The sequence below is a fragment of the Centroberyx affinis genome, unplaced genomic scaffold (assembly GCF_046629955.1).
Source record: "Centroberyx affinis isolate AG114_WGS23_722 - 3 ecotype Tasmania unplaced genomic scaffold, CSIRO-AGI_Caff_v1 ptg000966l_1, whole genome shotgun sequence".
Classification (NCBI taxonomy): domain Eukaryota; kingdom Metazoa; phylum Chordata; class Actinopteri; order Beryciformes; family Berycidae; genus Centroberyx; species Centroberyx affinis.
In genome coordinates this window covers 169,001-190,315 of record NW_027279537.1, presented here as the reverse complement: position 1 = coordinate 190,315, position 21,315 = coordinate 169,001, and the positions used below count along the sequence as shown (strand labels likewise).

Below are 21,315 nucleotides of genomic sequence, written 5' to 3'. Positions count from 1 at the left end.
CAAACACCTCGGCTGCCGGAACGCAGACGTGGGCAGGTGAAGCGTAAAGGCCAGATATCTTCAGCGCCCGTCGTTCTCTCATTCCGCCCAACTGAAATGCCCCGCCGAGTACCACTCTTCTGCAGTGTGCACGTACTACAGTTTGCTGCAAGTGCTTCGGAGTCCCTGAACTGAGAAAGGCCCTTTACTGAAAACAGGCTTCACATCTAGAAACTATGACTTTCATCTGGTGCATTTGGACGATGCCCCCACCCCCACCCCCCCGCCCCCCCGCCCCCCGCTCTACATTTCATTCTTATTTAGTTCTGTTTCCCCAAGACGCACAAAGCCAGGAAACTCCGTGACTGTTTGGGAACCTGGGCAAAGGAAGTTTTAGGCTGTGATCACATAGGATACTTTTTTTTTTTTTTTTTTTTTAACATGCCTGCACCTTTTTTTTCCAGGTACTCTCAATGGTTTAGTTGTGGCGGGCACTTTTGGAGGAGATGATAAATCGGTGCTCGGGTGTTCCTAGGTGGACGTAACTTTCTCTTGTCCAGTTTTATTTTCAACAAGGTTTTCCCCTGTTACTTCAGGTTAGCTAGCTAGAGCTAATTAGATAACTTACAATTTGTCAAAGTTTGTGTTTCGTAGCAACCACAATGATGCGCTCCTCTTGCCCTTTGAGCTCTTGCTCCCTGTTACTAGTGACGCTCACAGCTGAGCTTTGCATTTCAGCAGGAGAAAAAAAACCCATCCCATCTGATCACAGCCTTATTTGTCCAGTAATGAAAAGCTGCCAGGATAAAAAACACCCAGAGCTACTATACTAGTGAGATCTACGGAGAAAACTCAGCTTAAAAGTATGTCAGATCATTTCGCTCTCCTCTTAGGGATGGACGGCCACATCAGTGGTGATAAAGTACTTGCATTGCTAACCTGTGGCAGATAGCTAGGTTCCCTCTCCCACAGGTAAAGGCAATAAAATAGTGTTTAATATTTACAAAGAAAGGGTCAAAGTGTGTAAATTGGTGAACTTGCTTTTAAAAGACTATTCTCAGTAAGCTTCCTGAGTCGAGACTGACAGCGATGGGATCCTATACCTGCAATAAGAGACCAAAGGGGGATAAATTATTCTAACAAAACTAAAACGTCTAACCAACATAACATATCACAAAAGTGTACTTTGGGACCGCTTTTATAGCATAGTGTCTTCTAAGCCACTAGGTGGCTCTCTTGACCTCTACATTAAAAAAATAAACAAAAACAAAAAAGAAAAGTCTTCAGTAATCAAAACTTAAAATTATTTGACCTTTGATAATACTGCCATTTTCAGGGCATAGCCAAGGGGACATGCTTTCAGTACAAGACATTTCCTCCTTGTTTTTCCTGTACCTTGATCTGTTATGTCCTCATTTAAATACATACAAAAAAATTCCAAAACAAATCTCACAGAAAATCAAAAAATACAGTATACAGTATCCAGCAGTGAGGAGTGTCTGTTTTCCAGCAATTTTAAAATGGAGAAAAGACATGGGGAGGGTTGGTGGGTCAAAAGCATTTGTGTACGATACATCCAAATGGCCTCTGAACCATCTCCCCATCAGCAAAATATTGTTTTCCAAAATATCACTCCCCCTCCCCGGAAATGGAAGCCTTTGTCCCTTTTGTTGTACTTTTAGTCTTTAAAATACATAAAACTATTAAATACTGATAAGTCAGCTAAAATAACAAATAGAAAAAAAAAAAGAAAGAATATAAAACAAAATCTGCTCTATAGGAGAGCATTTAAGAACAATACCAGCAACGCCCTTCCGTTTTTTCGATTTCGTTTCCAATGCCTATGGTACAGCAAGTTGTCACGCGTCACCCATGTTTGAAGTCAGACGTCCCGAGTTGACGAATCGTTTTCAACCGGTCACTTCTACGAGCCTGACACTGTCCTTCAGCGGCTAGAGAGAAACTAAAGAATCAGAAAAAAAGAGATCTAAAAGGGCTCGCCGCTCCACATCTCGTGTTGCGTTCACTGCTGCAATGAGCCGGCTCACCCTCTACTATCTGTAGTACTACAACATAAACTACTGAAGCTGGAACGGGTGGGTGGGGGAGAAATAGGAACTAAAACGGGTGGACACTATGCAAGGGGCTGTAGGAGCTGATAGGTGTTAACGGCCGGAAGCGGTTTGAACTTGTCGAAATGTAATGAAATATCCCTCTAAATGGGTTGAAAATGGAATAAAACAGGTTTGTGTGATGAGTTTCATATTGCCATTGAAATATCCTATATCATTATCGCGTATTTTCCCTATATCCCTGTCATCCATCTCTGATATGAAGGTACCTCCCTGACCACAGCTACACAAAAACACATTATCTACACATATTTTATTTATTCACTGAATTGTTCAATTATGTTTTGGTGAAATAATTCTTTACTAGCGCCTAATGTATCCCAGAGTTTTCCTACCGTTGAACAGGTGGAGCGCTCTCCTTGCCTTAAAAGAATTTCATCAGTCTGGGTTTCAGTGGAGAGTTTTAGTGTCCCATGATGGTCTAAATGCTGTTTCAGAGGCTTTTCCACCCCGACCAGCATAAAATTCTGGGGTTGAAATAGGTGGAAGATACTGAATATTAGCATAAAACATCAGCTATCATTATCAGCCTTCAAAAACCCATATGCATAAAATCCTAATAAATATATCAACATATCATTATTACATTATATATATAACGTAATAATGATGTTATTACATTATCTGGAAATTTATCACCTTACCAGCTTTGACTGCATTTTCAACCGATTTAGAAGGACGTTTTATTACAATTTGACAAGTTCTTCCATGCTCAGGCAGTTATTACGTTATCAGTACCTACAGTGACTACAAAAGCTCTACCAAGGAGGGGAGGAAGGCAGGACTTGGGATAGAAAAGGCATGCTCTCCATGGGCCTCATGGCGATGTTGAGCGGCCCGGTGATATTCATGGGCATGGGGGTGGTGATGGCCACCGGATGGGCGATATTCATGTGTGCCGTCGTGGGGATGTTGACCGAGGCCAGGTTCACGGGGCCGGTGATGGTGACCGGGTGCTGCAGGTTGACCGGCGAGGTGATGTTGACCGTGCTGGTGGTGATGTTCATCTGGGCGGCGATGGTGACCGGGTTGCTGGCGTTGCCGCGGTTCACGGCCGAGGTGATCGCCGCCGAGTTGGTGACCGGCGTCGCGGAGGCCGAGTTGTGCACGTTGTTGGCATCTGGGTTGAGAAGAGAGACAAAAGATGGAGAGTAGGAAGGATGAGAGGAGTGAATTTCGAGGCTGGGAGTATGAATGTACTACCTAAAAACAACATCCCACTCAGCTCCTTTGGTTTTGGTTGCTTAGCTGGGTCACTGAAAAGGTCAATACAGCATTAATACATAGTGTCAACTGTGGTAGTACAGTTAAAGAAACCTACCTTGGATGCGAGAGTTGTCAATTAGGACTTGGAAGGAGTTATTTAAAATCTCTCCTACCGTCAACTCACCTGAGGGGTAAATTCAAAAAGCAGGATCAACAGACTAACCAGCTAACCTTCCTCATTATTCTACAGTTATTTCTATTCAAAACATTACTTTTAATCCTTAACACGCTATCATGGGCATTTCAAGATCTGTGTAGGCCTGTGTGTTACAGTTTAGGTTGTGGCTTTTTTGAACACTATTAACTATGTTCAAGGCTGTTATCTGATTAATTAATTGATCCTGCTTCATGAAATTTAACCCTTGCAACTACACATAAGCAAAACTATACATATCAGCACAACAGTAAATACAGAAGCTCAATTAAGGCACCAGTCCTCATTGAATTTAAAGGCTTCTGTACTTGAATGCAATGGCATAATATGAACAAGAATTGGCCACTTATGCTTTATGGCTTTGTACACGTCAAATTTGAAGGTTTGGGGGTTTCTGCTACTAGCTACTGGATTACCTTTTCGTGGCCCTGAGTGGTTCCACTGCCAGTCACTTATGCCTATTCAGAAATACAGACACATAGGGGGTTACAAGAGCACAGGGCAGCAGTGCCATCATCTGGCCATCAGCTTCAACAGTTGGGGTAGAGGAGCTGTGTGTGTGTGTATGTGTGTGTGTGTGTGTGTGTGTGTGTGTGTGTGTGTGTGTGTGTGTGTGTTTATGTGGGGGAAGGAGGGGTGGGGGGTGGGTACGGGAATATACTTTTAGACATCTGTTCATGGGTTTTACTGCATCCAGTGCTGTCAGAAAAACAAAGTTCTCTGTCTTTGAAAGCTACAACTGGAATCCAACTCCCAGAGGCACTGAAGTGAGTTGAATCAATGACGAGACACATAATCTGAAACAGAACGAATGTCTGCACTTACAAAAGTATGTTTCAGTGGTTTTTACTGCACAGCAGCAGTCATAAAGAAATGTATATTTGCACCCGACTTTCATCAGGGAAATTCTGAAATACTCATGTTTCCGCCTGCTGCTGTGCATTAAGCCTTTTCTAGTAAGTGTGGAGATTGCTTTTGTTATGTTGACAGTGTCATAGACGTGAAGCACCCTGCACAGTTCAGCAGTACTGCAGACCAGTGATTCTCAGCATCCATGCCTGCTAACGACCACTAGGGGCAGATAGGCTAACCCTGAGTGAGTGAATGAATGCATATGTGAGCGAGTTACTTTCTGGATCCAAGAGGTGCTTTGCATCTAAAAAGGGATGTGAGAGCCCGAGAAACAAAACACACTGAGACAAATCAGCACCATCAATGGAGGGGATAGTTTTTATCCTTAGAGTCAAATCACAGCAGCTTTTGGTGGCATTACTACTAGTTTGCAACGTGTGTCAAATGTATTCAATGTGCAAGGCCCTTTAATTTTAAAGCAGATGTCTTTTGTCATTAGATCTGTTTTGTCAAAGAACAAAATAGTCCATTTTGGATTCAGTTAAGATGGAAGATTGGGATCTGCATCTTTTTGTCCTCTTCTGTTTCGTCAGCTTATACTCATCACCCAGACAAGGACAAAAAATGCTAACACCCGATTGCTGCAGCAAACAAATGTCACTGCTGCAAGCTGAGGAACGCTGCAGTATTTCAATTTGATAGGTAATGAATGCTTACAAAAATATATATTGAAGTGTCCAGTGATTCAGTTTTGATGCAAAACTTAAAGCAAACCTTCATAGAACAAGTAAGATTGAAATCATCCAGGATAAAGTAGCTGAGACCTGTGATATTAAATCATGGCTAGCCTTGCACTTCTCTTATTGAAAACGCACAGGATTGGATTCAGTTCCCGGCTGCCTAGGGATTATGATGCATACAGCCATCTATTGCCATCCACTGAAGGCTGCCATTAGAAACAGGCATATTAAACACCACAATACAACATATATCTAATTAAATATTTCCTTAGGTTAACATCGGAGTGTCAGTGCTTCTGAATGGAAATACCAACTGTGCTCGCCTGGTATTTTTGTTTTCCTAAGTCTGGGTTTCAGGATTTGTTATGTCAAAATTACGTCATGAATCCTAGCACAGTGATGTTGAAAACTACAACTGTTAGGGGATGGCTCTCTGTCGGCTCTCAGGGGAGGGGTTTGTTATTGTTATTTGTTATGGGAGTGCACAAAACCTTAGAAAATCACTTGCTGCAGGCTCACATATTGGACAGTTAGCAAGTGAATTCTGCTCAAAAGGCAAGGGAACTGTGGCTGCAGAGAGGAATGCCACTGCCGAAAATTTTATGGACGACAACATTCATGTGTGTTTCAACCACATTTTACCCCACATCTTGGTTTGCATAAATTTCCCAGTTAATTACAACGAAAACTCGCTCTTAGCTCAAGCAACCGGGGTGCAAAAAAATGTGCAAATTGCCTTCACATTGCAACCTTACTGAAACTGCCCTTCAGTATCTAAACAATTTCAGTAAGGTGGCTACTCTGTCTCCCGCTTTCTTCGCACAGTTTCTAAAAAGAAAACTGGTGCATAATCCAGACTGTTACGGAATATATAGGCATGGTTAAGCCCGTTTATGTCTATTCACTCTCCTGGTGTCACCTTCCTTTTAAAGACCATTCAACCCTGTGTCACTTTCTGAACTGAACAATCCTTCTAAAGTAGCCTACATCTTGGTGGCTAATGCTGCACTGACTCATTTCCTGTGACTTAGTTGGTGAGTAAAATGGTAAATGTCTGCAAACCTCTCATAAGAAATAAAAGTACTGCAGCAATGACACACTGCATGATAACCTGCTCCTGACTGAAGCCTGAACTCCAGGTCACAGCTGCAGGCAGACGATGCCCCCTTTCGTCTGTAGGCCTGTATAATCAGGTTAGACTGATACATGGGGCCAATATTTGCAGTTTATTAATAATGGGATCTGGTACAGTCAGTGTAGTCTACCTCTGATATAATGGATATGATGCAGTTTGATTGATTACATGTTTACTGTAGAATTGATCAATACTACACTGGTTGTCTACGGGAAGCCCTTAACCTTTTGATCAGATTCCACAAAAGTATGTATGGATGTGTTTTATCATTATTATCATCCTGGGGTTCAATGGAGAGTTTTAGTGTCCTGTGGCCTAAATGTAATTTCAGAGGCTTTTCCATCCTTACAGGACTACATTTCTGGGGGAAAACACTGAATACTTGCAATTTTTTGGCAGGCAAATGGTCAAATTCAAAGATATTGGCACAAAATATCAGCAAATATCAGTATTGGCCTTCAAAAACCCATATCAGTTGAAGCCTTCTATATACACCTCATGTTAAGAGAGAGCTGAAAGCTAGTTGGGGCAGGAAGGAGGTAAGAGTGGAGGATGAAAAGAAAATGTGGTAGGTAAAACGGAGAAGCTAAGGAGGGATGGAGTTAAAAGGAGAGGCGTGGCCTACCTTTATTATTACATGGGCTGTTGAAGCTGGCCTGGCCGTGCGTCTTGAGGTGACTGGTGATGTAGGCAGCGCTCAGCATCTTGCCGCAGATGTTGCAGGTCACTTTGCCCTCATGCCTGATCATGTGGGAGCGCAGACGGTCTTTGGTGGCGAAGGCCGAGGTACAGGCCTGAGGCAGACAAGCAGTGATCATTGGCATTCGTTCTTTTAACGCATGAAGAGCACAACGACCAAACACAAATCTAAGCATAACAACTGTTAATGTGTTGACGGTCAGAAAGGGATTAGCTTCCTTAGTGGCTGTTGGTTCCGCTTGCCAATGGATGGCGGATAATTTGCATTTTTCAAAACTCTGCTTTGTTAACGGAATGCCAAAATAGCCAGTGGTTTATGGGATTGCAAATTGTAAACAAAAAACTCTCTCCATTATGCAAGTCAACAGAATATCCGTTTCCATAACAAAAAGTTTGTTGTTACCACATATTGGTTTTCATAATGAAAAAAATAGGAATAAAACAGGAATAGAACGAAGGGTGTCTTCATACATTCAACATGAAAGCTACTTGACACGGTGAGTGCTAAGCTTTCCTGCATGCTTGAGTCTGAATATATTCCTCCTGACATATATGGATTATGACACAAGTCTTAAAACAGAACATGAAAATAAAATGCAATTGAGAGGACGATATTTTGGGTCAGAACTCTTACCGTTACTTGGCACTTGAATGGCCTCTCTGAGGAATGAACATGCTTGACGTGACAGCTTAGGTGGTCAGGTCTACAGGGTGAGAGGACACAGAAGATAATGGAAAAGGTTAAACATAGGAGGGTGCAAGTCTTAGTAGTAGTGGAGTTTCACTCACACAATTACCACAGATAGGCACACATTACATCAACAATGTTATATTTGCAAGCTCAATAGGGCTGTGGAAAAACAGAAAGGGGATTCTTTCCGCAAAGAATCTTATCACACCAAACAAAAGCTTTAATGTGGCATGTCTATTCTATTCAAGAGTTGAATGCCATCAACTTTTGTGAGCTGTCCACGATTAAATTTTCAATTATATATACGTATATGTATATATGAAAACTCAAAATTGTGTTTTGTCACAGTCACAAAGGGTGACATTGTCCAAATCCTCTTTGTGATGGAAAATGGTTAAACACAAACCTTGTCCCTTCACAGTTCCATTTCTAATTAAAAGAAAATAGCACCCAAGTAAAGCAAACATTCAAATCCAGTCCCAGAGATCATTTGAGCTAGTCACATAATATCAACTACTAGCAAAAACATTTGTGTAGCAAATATTTGCTACATATTTTAGGCAGCAGGAAGTCTCTGAAATCACCGATTTGTGTCCCATCTACATTTTGACTTTCAGACTCAATTTCAGTTCCGTCATATTAAATATAGAGACAGCTCATATTAAATAAAATCATATGTCTGCTCTCCATGATTCTGGACTACATGCTGAGACATCTTGGCACAACAGCAGTTATCAGTTCTGCCTTGGCTGACTGCACCGAGCGCCAAATGGACATGCCAGAGATTTTCCCTCCAACAAGAGAGTGGCGCAAAATATCTGTAAGAAGGCCATTTCACACTGGCAGGGCTTTTCACGATGGCAAGCAGGCGCCTGATCCCATCTTCTCAGGAGTGCAGTGGAGCTGAAAAGCTCACATCCCCCTCCCACTCATGGTTCCTTGTTTCATTTAAGACGCAACGGATAACCTCTTTCGAAACTACCAACCCTGCAAATGAATGCCGCGTTTACTGGAACTCAGGAGTAAGGGCTCTTCTATGCAGAGTTATACATTACCAAGAACCAGGTGATGTGCTTTAAACACTTCACATTTCCGCAATGAAATACTGTGTGGTTTACCTCAACTTTAAAGCTGTACTAGGGCAAAATCACATGTTGGCGGTGAAATCACCTAGTCTTTGGTTGGAATGAAAACCTGCATACTCTTAGCCCTCCGTGACACACGGTTGCCAAGTTAGTGAATCCAGCTTTCTGTGGATAAAGTCATCGCTCACTGCTGTTTAGGTGACAGTTTGTATTTCACTCTTAAGTGTTGATTCGTCACTTCCTGTGTGGAGAAGATTTCCCACCAGTGACCATACTGACACACCAGAATTTCATTTGGGCAAATAGGGCGACCCTACAGCGTCTCAATTAGGAGAGATGGGATACTGTTGTTTGTTTTCAGATTGTCTGATGCAGCCACTGAGTCATTCTTTTTTTAGCCAAACCACCAGTTATACATAAAAGACAGGTTTTAGCATTTACCTTGGATAACCTCAAAAGCCTTTCAAACAGCAAATGCTTGGCCTAGGGTTATTTTAACCCAGTCTATCTTGAACGGGTTTTTCCGTCCATAAACTTAGAAAAAAACGTGGTCTCTGGCTGCAACCAGTGTGAAAAACCCAGCAGTGACTAAGTGATTTGCAATTTATTTTAATCGTAGTTGTTCATTGCAATCGGCTCAAAGCCCACATTACCAAGTGACAACAAGGTGCTATCCTGGCCTTATGACCCAGCCGTACGTGTTCAGTGGGTCAGAAACTACAGCTTGAAAAATAAACTATTCCTCTACAGAGTTGCCAGCTTAGCTCCGCAAAAGAGAATACTTTTTGTGCCAGTGTAAAAATATATTTAGCAAAGTTGTTTCACAAATTCTTGTTTCGCTTCTTTTGTAAAATTAAAATTTTGGAGCCCATTGAGATTAAAGCAGTGATTAAAAGCCACCATTGTCCAAATGTGGTTGTTCTTTGCTCTCCAAATAAAGTAAAAGTAAAACATTTTTTTACATTTTAAAAATGTCAATTACTGGAAATGGTGGGCTATTTAAATCAGTAAAGATACCCCAAAATTGTAGATATATTCATGTACAATAAGACAGATTCAGAAATGATGTCCACATACCTGGAGAACCCCTTCCCACAAACAGAGCAGATGTAAGGCTTGTGAACGCCGCCATCGTGGGAGCGGACATGGTACGTCATGCGATCCTTCCTCTTGAACCTCTGCTGGCAGATCGGACACTCGAACGGCTTCTCGTCAGAGTGCGACAGCTTGTGGCGGTTGAGGTGGTAGACGTCGCGGAAGGCCTTACCACACATGTCGCACCCGTGATTCTTTTTCACCGGCTTGGGGGGCTTCTTAGGGATGCTCTGCTGCTGCTGGTGCTGCATAGGGGTCATGATGCTAGTGCCCGTGGATGTGGAGGTGGTGGCTGTAGTCAGGATGCCGGCCACAGTAGAGATGTACGAGGGGTTGCCGCTGTTCTCCCGTGGTACGGTGGAGATGAGCGGCACCATGGTGGGGGCCGTTTGCGTCTTCTTGGGCCGCGACACCATCTTGATGCCGGTGTGGCAGGACTCGTGCCGCCGCAGGTGGTAGCTGTCCCGGAAGGCCTTGTTGCAGTAGCCGCAGATGAAGGGCGTCTTGGATTTAGGCTCCTTCTTGACCACAGCAAGAGGAGGCCCTCCGCCACCTCCGCCCCCTCCCCCGGTCCCGCTGGCCACATTGTCTTTAAGGAGCTCCGCGGCGCTGACTGGGGGCTTCTGGTCCAAGGGTATGGGCAGCACTGGTTTCTGATCAGGCGGCTCTGTTCCAGAGTTGAGGAGAGGCAGGAGGCTGTTCCCAGCCACTTGGTGCTGGTGATGCAGGGCCTCATTGGCCTGCTGTGGTGACAAGACACAGCCACAGAAAAACAAATCAGTACACATCCTCAAAGCTTTTGCCACAACATGAAGCAACGCAAAGACAAAGAGAGAGTGGAGAGGGATACATGTTTCTGCTCCAGAGAGTTGTAATGGGCTGCCATGTCAGCAGAACTACTGCATCTAAGATATGCTCTCTAATTTGGCAACGGGGATGAAGGTGGCATCAATCTTTTCGGAGGAGCAACAGCTTAACTCATTTCTTAGATCACACTTTTTAAAAGCATACTTGGCAGTCTGCTAGAATTTTTTTTTTTTACTTTTCTTGAGAAGAATTTTGTGTATTCCTTAAGTATTCCACAAGCCTTAATCCAACACAATCCAAATGTATCTGACAGACATATTTTAAATTTGCCAACTTCCTACTGAAAAAAGCACGATTTCAACAAAAATATAAATCAGTTTTAGAAATTAACATTGAAATGTGAGTATGTTCGGTTACATGCTGAGGAACCCAGTTCAATGATCACATCATATAATACAGACCACAAAAACAATTATTTCATCTTGAGTCTTTAAGATTCATGTCTTTCACAGATTTTTCTCCTGCAAATCACAATCAGGCCACTAAACCCCTGACTGATGAAATCGATGCATACTACGAGCAAGCCCTCGCTTTTAACATAGCCTTTAATTTATCTGAAATAGAAAGTGACTCATTTCCTGGGCACGGGTGACTCGTACAACAAGAGCAGCCGTGAATGCAGCTCTCGCAGGGGGGTTTAGAACGCAGCTGTTCAGCAAGGTGCCGAATGACTAATAAGACACAGGAGACAGAGGAAAAGTTTTCTGTGAGCTCAGTGTGATGATGTAAGGTCAGTCACATAAACCCAGAATGCAATATGAACAAAATAAATGGTCTTATTATCTCTTCTTCATGCTAGCATTCTCTGGTTACTTTGAGTTTTTGTCTCTTATATACTATGTGAAATCCCGACAAGGTGCGTCATGCTGGTCAATGATAATGTGTTACGGTGCACAATATTCACCTAAGCCCAACTACAGCTGAGAGTAACTGAAAGCCCTGTGTTGAAGCAGACTTGCACTCCGGTCCAGAGGACACACTCAGCTCCTTGCCCCTATTCCACAATCTAAATTTGTAGCATGTAAGGCGATCTGCCATGGTGATGGAGCCGTTTCTTCATGTGACCAGTCGTCGTCTGGCACAGTGCGTTCTGGGAAAGCAGAGAAGAGCACAACCTGTGCAGTAGCTCTACCTAGGGTGTGTTCACAGCAAGCATGTTTGGAGTGGTTTACTCAAACTCCGGGAGCTTTTATACTCCTTTAGTTTCCTTTGGCCAGGTGAGAACAATGTCATTCAAACTCAAGGGGCACCAAATGACTTCATCAAGACTACTGAAAATGCAAGCCTCAGTCCTCTTCCAAATGAACTGGGGTGCGGTTCATTACGAGTGATAGCATAAGCCGAACCAACTACAGGAAACAACCCCAAAACGCAAGAAGAACGCAGACGAGTCCATCATGCTTAGCTTAAGTTGAAAGAGACTGGAATCAGATTTGTTTTGACTCTCCCACTATCAAAATCTCTAACCTGGCCATGGGGTGGCAGGTTACTTAAATTCAAAGCACTTTTGTTTACAATAAGTCCTGATTCACTCGGAATTGGTAAGTGTAAACCTAAATGAACCAAAAAAATGCAACAAAATCAACTTTTCCACTATGGTTTGGACCAAAGAGAACCAACTTTAAGTGTGATCACACCCCCACATCAAACCTTTCACAGATTCCATGTGCATATGGTGTGGCTCCTTGATTCATGGTATGGTTCATATTTCAGGATGGCCAAGAGTGGACATTAGCCATTCTGTGAGAGACTTTTGAACTAAGCCTTGTATAGCATTCCATACACAAGTGAGAGAAGTAAACTGATTCCCAATCTGGAAACAGAGATAAGACACGCTAGAGACATGTGCTAGAGAACTAATTTTGAGAGTTTGACATCAGAGTTTAATTTCTCAAACACCTGGTGAGATTCATAATGGTGCCATGCAAAAAGGTGAACCTGTGCAAAGCCTTGTGAAACAAAAAACTTGTGGTGTACAGTAGCTGCCTTTGTAACTGACTTCAAAGTTAAGGCCTTTTTCATGTGGTTTTTCCGTTAATTTGTCCCTTTTGATGACTTCACACCATGCCATGCAGCTTGTGGCAGGTGTCACTGTTTCATACTAACCACATTCAAATTCCCCCTCAACTAAGTCATCACTAACAACATATGGTACTGGGAAAAAACTGACACTGGGGACATATCTAGGTGGTATCTTATCGACAAATGTCTTTTTCTTGATCATGTTTTCATCTCGATTTCTCATCACTGCACTAGCAATCCAGAAAAGTCAAATACAGATAATCAAACCTACTGTCAGAATACTATTTTTCTTAACAATAACTTAGTCAAAATGGGAGCTAGACGGGTCTTATCCCATACTTGGAGAAGGATGGTGAAGCAGGTGTTTCTCAGAAGGGTACATAAAACTACATAATCATCCTTTTGAAAGAACTCCAAAATCTTCTGCCACTACCAAAATAATGTAGACAATGGAGGATTGAAAAATGCACCATTTTAAATAAATAAAGCAATGACAGGCACACAAAAAATGACCCAACAGCGGTAATAAATCAGCGTGCGGAGGACATCTTAAGTCTGCAGCTGCTGGCATTGTCCAATTGGTCATGGCAGATCCCCAAAGGGATATGATGAACAGAGGGGGAGGGGGTGTATGAATATTTTGGCCAGGGGGTGAGCAGAGGTTCACATTGTAACCAACAACTTTACAACAGGTCGGCCCAAAGACATGGCGATTGAGACGGCCTTGTTCTTTTCTGTAATCACCATAGGGCAGGGTTAAAGACCTGACCCATGGCTTTTCAGGTTCAGCCAAGCATCCCAACCCGGTCAGCCAGGCAGGGAACGTGGTCTGAGGGGGCCAAAGATGCCAAATTGCTCCTTTTTTTTTTGCAGTGTGTTCTTTTGTGGAGGACACAAATCCAAGCGCTGATGCACTTATGGCCCTCAGGGGGGTCTGTTCAGCTGCCGGCCGCGTCCCTGCTTAGTGCAGGCGGCCACACTGTGGAACTGTGTGTTAGCATGGTGGAAAAAGCTGGGGGCCGTCACAGGTTGTCGACTCCCCTTTATATCCTCCACACTGTAGCAGGACTCAGACTGGAATTGTTACTGCAATTAGCATTTCTTCTCGCGGATGTGTATGTAGTCTCTGTGTGTCTGTGTGCGTGTGTGTGTGAGACAGCCAAGTGTGCGCGCTCTCCCTCTCCCTCTCCCTCACACACACACACACACACACACACACACACACACACACACAGAGGCATAGGGAGAGCAGCCTGCTGTGCCATCACGCTGCTCTGATGATTTTGATACAAATGCGCTCTGAAGGCTGAGGTCCCTTCCAAGATAAATAGTACTGAAACAGAGTCGGGGGCGTGGAAAATAACAAGAAACACAGCGCAAATAAAAGTAGCCCGTTCTGTGTTTCTTTCACTGCAAGGCGGGGCATGGATTCACTGTGATAGAGAGCCTCATTCAATAGAATGTTAATCTGTCTACAAATCTGTCCCTGAGTGAGGTGGTTATGGGATGGCTTCCAATTGTTCTGTATACATTCACTCCAAATTAGGCGATACTATGTCAAATACGCCGCACTTAAGGTGACAGGAGATATGACTAAAAGCCTAAAATCTTAAATTTTGATTTGTTTTAACAAGATATTTGTCTTGAACATTGTGGTGCATATTAGATTAATATAGCTTAGACATGAATTATGCTTCCAAAGATGCTTGTTAAATACAGTAAAAGAATCAAATATCTCAACTCTTAAGAAATATCTTGTTGTAAATCACAAAAAATGATGATACAAGTGTGACTAGACCCTTAGAAATGAATAGCAACATTGAGGGATAGCCTACAGTAGCATAGCCTGACAGCAACCCCCACCCATTCAAATGCCATCAAAACAACGCCTACAGAACAATAACAAGTGACGCTCACTAGAATGTAGCCTCATTAGATGCCTCATCACATGAGGTGAACCAAACGGAGCCTAAATAAGTCTCCTACTCTCTCACGCACCAGCTCCAGGTATTTTGGCCATGTTTGCATGAAATAAAACGATCACAAGTGCTATCCAGCTCTTGCCAATTAACCAAGAACAGATGCACTTTTGACTTCAGCAGAGGAACACAGTAGTAGCCTACAAGTGTACCTGTAATACATTTCAATGGAGGGGGGCATAACAATACAACTATGATCACTACCATGGCAGCTGAAGCCAAGTTGCAGAAAACAATGGCTAGGCCACTCAGGTGGGCACAGCAGTGCCTACAGTCTTTGAACCTGTATATTACAGTCAGTGACACTGACAGTCTGAAGTGCAAAGGCATAAAAATGTTAATTGCTGACATTTTAGGAATATGCCAACACTGTTTGAGTGTCTTAAGTAATAGCCCGCACAGTGTTTAATTCAACTAAGGAGGACTTTAAAGAAGCAGGAGAATCTGTTCTTACATTCAAAATGTTTATCCTTCCCAGAGAACTGTGATGCACAATTTTGTCATTGTTTGCCAATAATTTGAGTATGCACAGATTCAATATAAACTGAGTTGTTCCAGACTAATTCAAATAGAAGAGGACACAAATTTTAAAGTCTAGGCTTTCCACTGATGGTGAAAAACCAGGATTACTCTTGGAATTACCTAAAGTCTGACATGCAGTGCTCCAGCAAGGTCCTGACTATAACATTAAGCAGGCAAGCAGTTTGTATTGACTGTAGCCCCATACGAGCAGTCCTCGTATGTACAGAACCTCACGCAAGAGTCCATTCGCAAATCTGACAATTACATATTGGCTTGCTTATCGGCATAGGTATACACCTAATGGAACATTTCACGGATGGTTCGGGTCTTCTGGTAAATTCGGCATACAGATGATCCACTAAGTAGCACTTAATTTCAATAAAATCTCAACTTTTAGAAATGGCTCGCACTGTTCGCTACCATCCACCACTGTGTATTTTGGTGGCAGAGGATTGTGGCAGGCAACACAGTAATAAAAGTTGTCATTTTACTAAATTAAAGTTGTACTTAGTGTATTGGACCTATGTCGATTTGAAGAGTGGCTCCTAACGATTCAGAAAAGGTCTTAAGTCAAGTTGTACAAGGTATGTTATGTTTGCCAATAAGCAAGGCCGCGTTAAACTTCCAGATTTTTAAATGGGGTTTGGCATAATGTTCTCTCCATACGGAAAAGGGAACGTATCGGGTCTATGCTGACTGCAGCTTAACATAGTTTACATTCTTGCCTGCGAGCCGCGGCTCCAGATTTCTGGTAAAGGAGGAAAGTTTGCAGTCGGAAGTACGGCTTATTCCCTCCTGTCCGCGTGCCAAGCAGTCTACATTTTACAATGTTAGCTAGGTTCTCGTTAATGGAATGATGTAGCCAAATCCCTTTCAACTACTGATCTTCATAAAAAGAATTAAGTTTGGAAATCCCATTAAATCACTGCCCATCAATAATCGCTATCTGTAGTATAGTGAGGATTGTTCTGTACCAGACAAGAAACTAGCCTGGTTAGCTAACCCGTTAGCCACTTAGCTTAGCATAGCTAACACAGCAATAGCCCGAGCTACTAGCTAATTTACTAGCGCGCGCGTCAACAGCAGTTACTGTTCTGACACCAGAAATTAGCTTCAACTATGAATAATTGTGCCGATTAGCACAAACGTCGCAATAAAATATAATACGCAACGCAAATAATTAAAAGAAGGGTAAGAAAGCAGCCACGGAGTGTCTCGGTAGACCAGGCTCAGCCGGGGGTCTCAGGTTTGATAAAGCTGGCTAGCAGTTTGCTCCAGCGAGCCAAACAGCGAGCTAGCTAGCAGGCTAACGCTACCACCATTGTTTTGCTTGGCTAGCTCCACTTCATTTCACTAAGTACAATTTGTTTGGCCAACAACGCTTACACATTTTCGAAAATGCCTATACAGTTTATCAAATTCCCTACGAATTGTGCCACTTACTTGGAATAAAAACGTACTCCAGCTCGGTTCCATTGCAACACTTAAAATCTGCAGGAAACCTACAAGGAATCTACAACAAAGCAGCTAAACATGGCAGCTACAACTTCCTGTAACCCTCAGGGCTGAACCATGTCCAATGGACTTTTTCAGGACGTCTGGAATTTACAATAAATCACATTCCAAATCCCTTTCCTAGAGACACTACGGTTAGACAAAACTACTATATTTGAGCAAAAAAGGCATAGCGCTCTTTTATACAAATCATAAATTTGGTGAAATGAACTAAACATATTTTTAGAACACAAAAGTGTGTTTTTACAGACAAAAAATGTCTAAGAATTCTGCGCCTAAATGATCTAGTAAAAGAAAGTCAAAATCTGTTTTTGATTATGTAAATATTTTGAGCTTACCAATTATGTCGTCTGAAATATTTGAAAAGATGGAACATACTATCTGACTTAATTTTAGGCAAGGTATTTATCAAGATCCAAATCATGTACATGATAAGCCTATTTAAAAGCAAAAGCTGACAATTTATGTTAAATGTTTTGTGAACAAGTTATTGTCTAAAAAGTTTCCAAAAATGCCTTTCTCAACACTTGTAGAATCTGGATAAAATGTTCCACTGAATTTCCTGTATATCCCATCCTAGCAACATTGTGTGACAGACAAGCTTTTGATTTATTTTTTACAATAAACCAACCTAAGTATTTCAATATGTCTGTCAGTCTACAATATTGCAAAAATAAAGTAATAGACTAATATTAAACAGCTTTAAGTCATAAAACCCTCAACAGTTTTTCACCATAAAATTCTTAATAGCTGCATGGACTAGTCCATTATGTCTGACTGTCAGGTCTCCAATTATATAATAAAATGACTCTGAGGTTCCAAGTCAGTCCTATATAACTTATAACTATATAACTAATTTGAATCACTTGATATGGATTTTATTCACATCGACAGTGAATTCTGTAATGGAATTGCCTTTAGCTACAAGCAATTTAATATAGGGACATCAATCTAATGAGATTGTGACAGTTAGGACATTTATCTTTTTAACTTTGCTGTGCTGCCATTTGGTCCCACTTTTGATGGCTATGCATTAAATGTAGTATGCATGCTTCAAATGAAGGTGCTGACATGCCTGCCAAGTATCCAACTGATCATGCTCTCCCACTTTGAGTTACAAGCTATTAGGCCTACAACCCATTTCCCAATCAAAAACAAACTTCATGTATTGAAGGCTTTTTTTATTTTTTTGTTTTTTGCATGTATGGTGCCATTATTTGTCAAATAAAAATGGATTGAAGTAAGTCTCTATACAATTTAGTAATAGGCTATGCACACTTGCAAGGTCATTTGATAGTAGTGGCCCTGTTGTTCAGGCTAGTGTATTTGCAAATAAATGCCAGATGTTTTTAACAAAAAAAACATAGGCCAGGGAAAATAATTGTTTTTCAAAATATTCCAGCATGGCAGACACTGACAGTCCAAGATGCAAATGGGTGGGGGAGATAACCTTTTATAATTTAAAATTTGCAATTCCATTATAGCAATCTCATCTGCATATGTAATTGCGCTGGCACCAACTGTTGAGTTGTAAAGTTTCATTTCTCTTTTCTCTAGCGTGTAGCATGTCACAGTAAAGAAAAAAGTAATTTTGGAGGAAAAAGAACTAAGCACCAGGATAAAAATAGGGTTTCAGCCCTATGGGCCTGCATCCCTGACAAAAACATTGTTTTTCTGTAGTCCCATGGAGTCGGGAAACATAGAAAACCAAACCATAGACACAAAGAGCAGATTTATGAAACAGAAATATAGGATAAAAAATCCACAGTCCCAAGGTGTATTTCATCAAGATAGACTACTCAATATTCTCATTTCATTCTGCTTGACTATTAGTTATTCAGGTATGGATTACGTCTGGTTGCCCTGTGGTGTTTACTTATGACCTTGCACACTGAAACTAATCCAGCCTTTCACTCCATCTGCATAGAGTGACAATTGAATTCCAGCCCCTAGCAAACTGCAGGGGAATGGTCCTAGACCAGTGCGCTGTACATTAGTGGCAGAGTTGAAGGGCTGCAGATGCATCAGTGGTACAGATGTTGGTGAAGATTCTGAAATTGACGAGACAGTAATCGCTCAACTGGGTGAACAGACTCAGAGGATTTGATAAGACCATCAGTGAGAAAGTATTGGGGGATATATACTAAGGTTTCTGTTTCTGGACTTGGATTGGATTCCTGGATGTGCCGTTTCTGCAATCTACTTACTACCAACAATGATTGTCTCCAGAAGACAATCTTAATGTATTTTGAATGATTGTACAGTGCGATCTACCTGGGACTGGAACACTCATGTAAGAAACTGTTTGAAACAAGTTGTTACCCAATTGGGTCCACTGTATGTTGATTGGACCGAGGACTACAGAGAGGCCAGCAGAAAGCTGCTGGGCTCGCCCACCTCAAGCCTCTGCTCTAATATCACCTTTTCATTCTAAAACGTTTGAGGCATCATCTGGAAACAGTATGAAATATTGAATGATTTATTCCTCTCTAAGTTGTACTTTTCAAACAGGCTAAGTACAGAACCTTTGCATAAACCAGCATTGTGTCCCTTTTCCAGCTTGTTCCATACAGTTTTTGTTTGACTATTCCCGGCTGTTCAGAAAAGGTACCCCTCATTGTGTTTTTAAATCTTTGTTGCACTGTATATTGCCTGTCTTTGTAGCCCCATAGCACAATGCCAGTTTCAGATAGTGTGGCTGAATATGTGTGGTCAGCCTATTCTCCCACACCACGCTCAGCAGGATTCATTTCATCCATCAAGCTGCTACAACATTAAAAATAGCCATGCAGATTGCATGGCAAAGACTACTTTCTCCAGATTTGCTTTGGAAAGACGCAGATTATACTGAGGTGAGTTGACTTTTCACTGTCTTACTGCTTTAGAAATTGCATTACATTACCCTTCAGTTTTATGTACGTACTCCCCTATGTCTATACAATACAAATGAGTTATGCATTTCTAGAATGTCTTAGGAGTATGAGGATTGCAAATGAGGAGTTACAAGCTCACAGTGTTCCATAGGAAAGTCTAATCCATCAAATATTTTTATAAATATCATAGTTTTATCAGCCACAAATTTTTACTTTGCCTCTTTATCAGAATGCACACAGAAACCCCATTCTCTTCCTCGTCATTATTATCCTAGACCATAACTCATGACCCTAATGTTTTCTTTTTTTTCTAAGGTTAAGCTATGGGCGACTGGTCCATACTTGGTCGTTTTCTGTCTGAGGTACAGAACCACTCCACGGTGATAGGCAAGATCTGGCTCACCATGCTGCTCATCTTCCGCATCCTGCTGGTGACCTTGGTGGGTGACGCCGTCTACAGCGATGAGCAGTCCAAGTTCACCTGCAACACCCAGCAGCCCGGATGCAACAACGTCTGTTACGACACCTTCGCTCCCGTTTCGCATCTACGCTTCTGGGTCTTCCAAATCGTGCTCGTCTCCACCCCCTCCATCTTCTACATTGTTTTTGTTCTGCACAAGATTGCTAAGGACGAGAAGCTGGAGGTCCAGAGGGGGCAGGTGCTGGCCCAGAGGCCTCCCAGAAAGGGCTATGGACAGTTGGGAAGAGACGGCATGGAGGCCCTTGAGGTTGGCATGCCCACCCACTGTCCTCAGTATAGCGAGGAATGGAATGCCAAGGAGACAGAAGGAGTGGAACAAAGCCTCCTGGAGGAGGACTATGGCGAGGTAGGGGAGGATCCTACCCAGCTGTCCAGCCAGGTTCTGCTTATCTACATCCTTCATGTATTACTACGCTCTGTCATGGAGATCACTTTTCTGGTGGGCCAGTACTACTTGTTTGGGTTCGAGGTGCCTCACCTGTACCGCTGCGAGACCTACCCCTGCCCTACCCGCACAGACTGCTTTGTGTCGCGTGCCACTGAGAAGACCATCTTCCTCAACTTTATGTTCAGCATCAGCCTGGGCTGCTTTGTGCTCAACATCGCAGAGCTCCACTATCTGGGCTGGATCTACATCTTCCGCGTCCTCTGCTCAGCCTGTTCCACCTGCTGCAGTCGGGAGAGGGACACGGTGGGACTGTATTCGAACCACAACCCCCTCCTGCTGCAGCTGAAGCATTCGCTGAGGGGCCGGCTGGTTCTGCAGACCCCGGCGCCCATGGCCCAGGAGAAGGCTGGAGGTCTGCTCACCCATGCCCCAGCGATCTCCTTTGAGACGGACTCTACTGTGGAGTGCACCTCCAAGCGGAGTCCAGAGGACAGAGACAAAGTGAAGGTCAAGCTGGCCAACATGGCCAAGCTAGGACGGACTAAGAAGTCTTGGTTATGAAAGTCCCATTTTTTGTACTGCAGTAGTATTTGTGAAGAAGGACTGAGAGAGTGCACTCTAAGATGGCATATTTACTCATTTGTGGCACATGAATTATGTATGGGCTTCTGATTCATTTTCTTTAACTGCATTAAAGACAGAAACACTTTTTTAGAAACACGTTTCTAGAGAGTGACTTCATGGATTTAACTTGTGCATCGAAGGTACATTTGGAATACCACACCAGATTCATTTTTTACTGGCTTCTAGTGTGTTGTGAAAAGGGGAAGATCTTTTTCT

General features: G+C 42.5%; 2 protein-coding genes across 4 annotated transcripts; one reads left to right on the top strand and one right to left on the bottom strand.

Annotated features, from left to right (window-relative positions):
• Positions 1-287: 287 nt before the first annotated feature.
• Positions 288-16,725, bottom strand: LOC139646238 (vascular endothelial zinc finger 1-like). Of its 3 annotated transcripts, XM_071522197.1 has the most exons (7): positions 16,662-16,725; positions 9,811-10,571; positions 7,592-7,661; positions 6,884-7,052; positions 3,948-3,989; positions 3,433-3,501; positions 288-3,231 (listed from the first exon to the last, which is right to left on the bottom strand). In XM_071522197.1, exons 1-7 carry the CDS (start codon positions 16,692-16,694, stop codon positions 2,870-2,872), a joined length of 1,506 nt encoding a protein of 501 aa, XP_071378298.1. In that variant the 5' UTR covers positions 16,695-16,725; the 3' UTR covers positions 288-2,869. The 3 variants fall into 3 exon arrangements, with proteins under 3 accessions (XP_071378298.1, XP_071378299.1, XP_071378300.1); XM_071522198.1 differs by lacking the exon at positions 3,433-3,501; XM_071522199.1 differs by lacking the exons at positions 3,433-3,501; positions 3,948-3,989.
• Positions 16,726-19,929: 3,204 nt separating this feature from the next.
• On the top strand, positions 19,930-21,036 carry LOC139646240 (gap junction delta-2 protein). The gene has a single exon (XM_071522200.1). The coding sequence runs from the start codon at positions 19,930-19,932 to the stop codon at positions 21,034-21,036; it is 1,107 nt and encodes a 368-aa protein (XP_071378301.1).
• Positions 21,037-21,315: the final 279 nt, after the last annotated feature.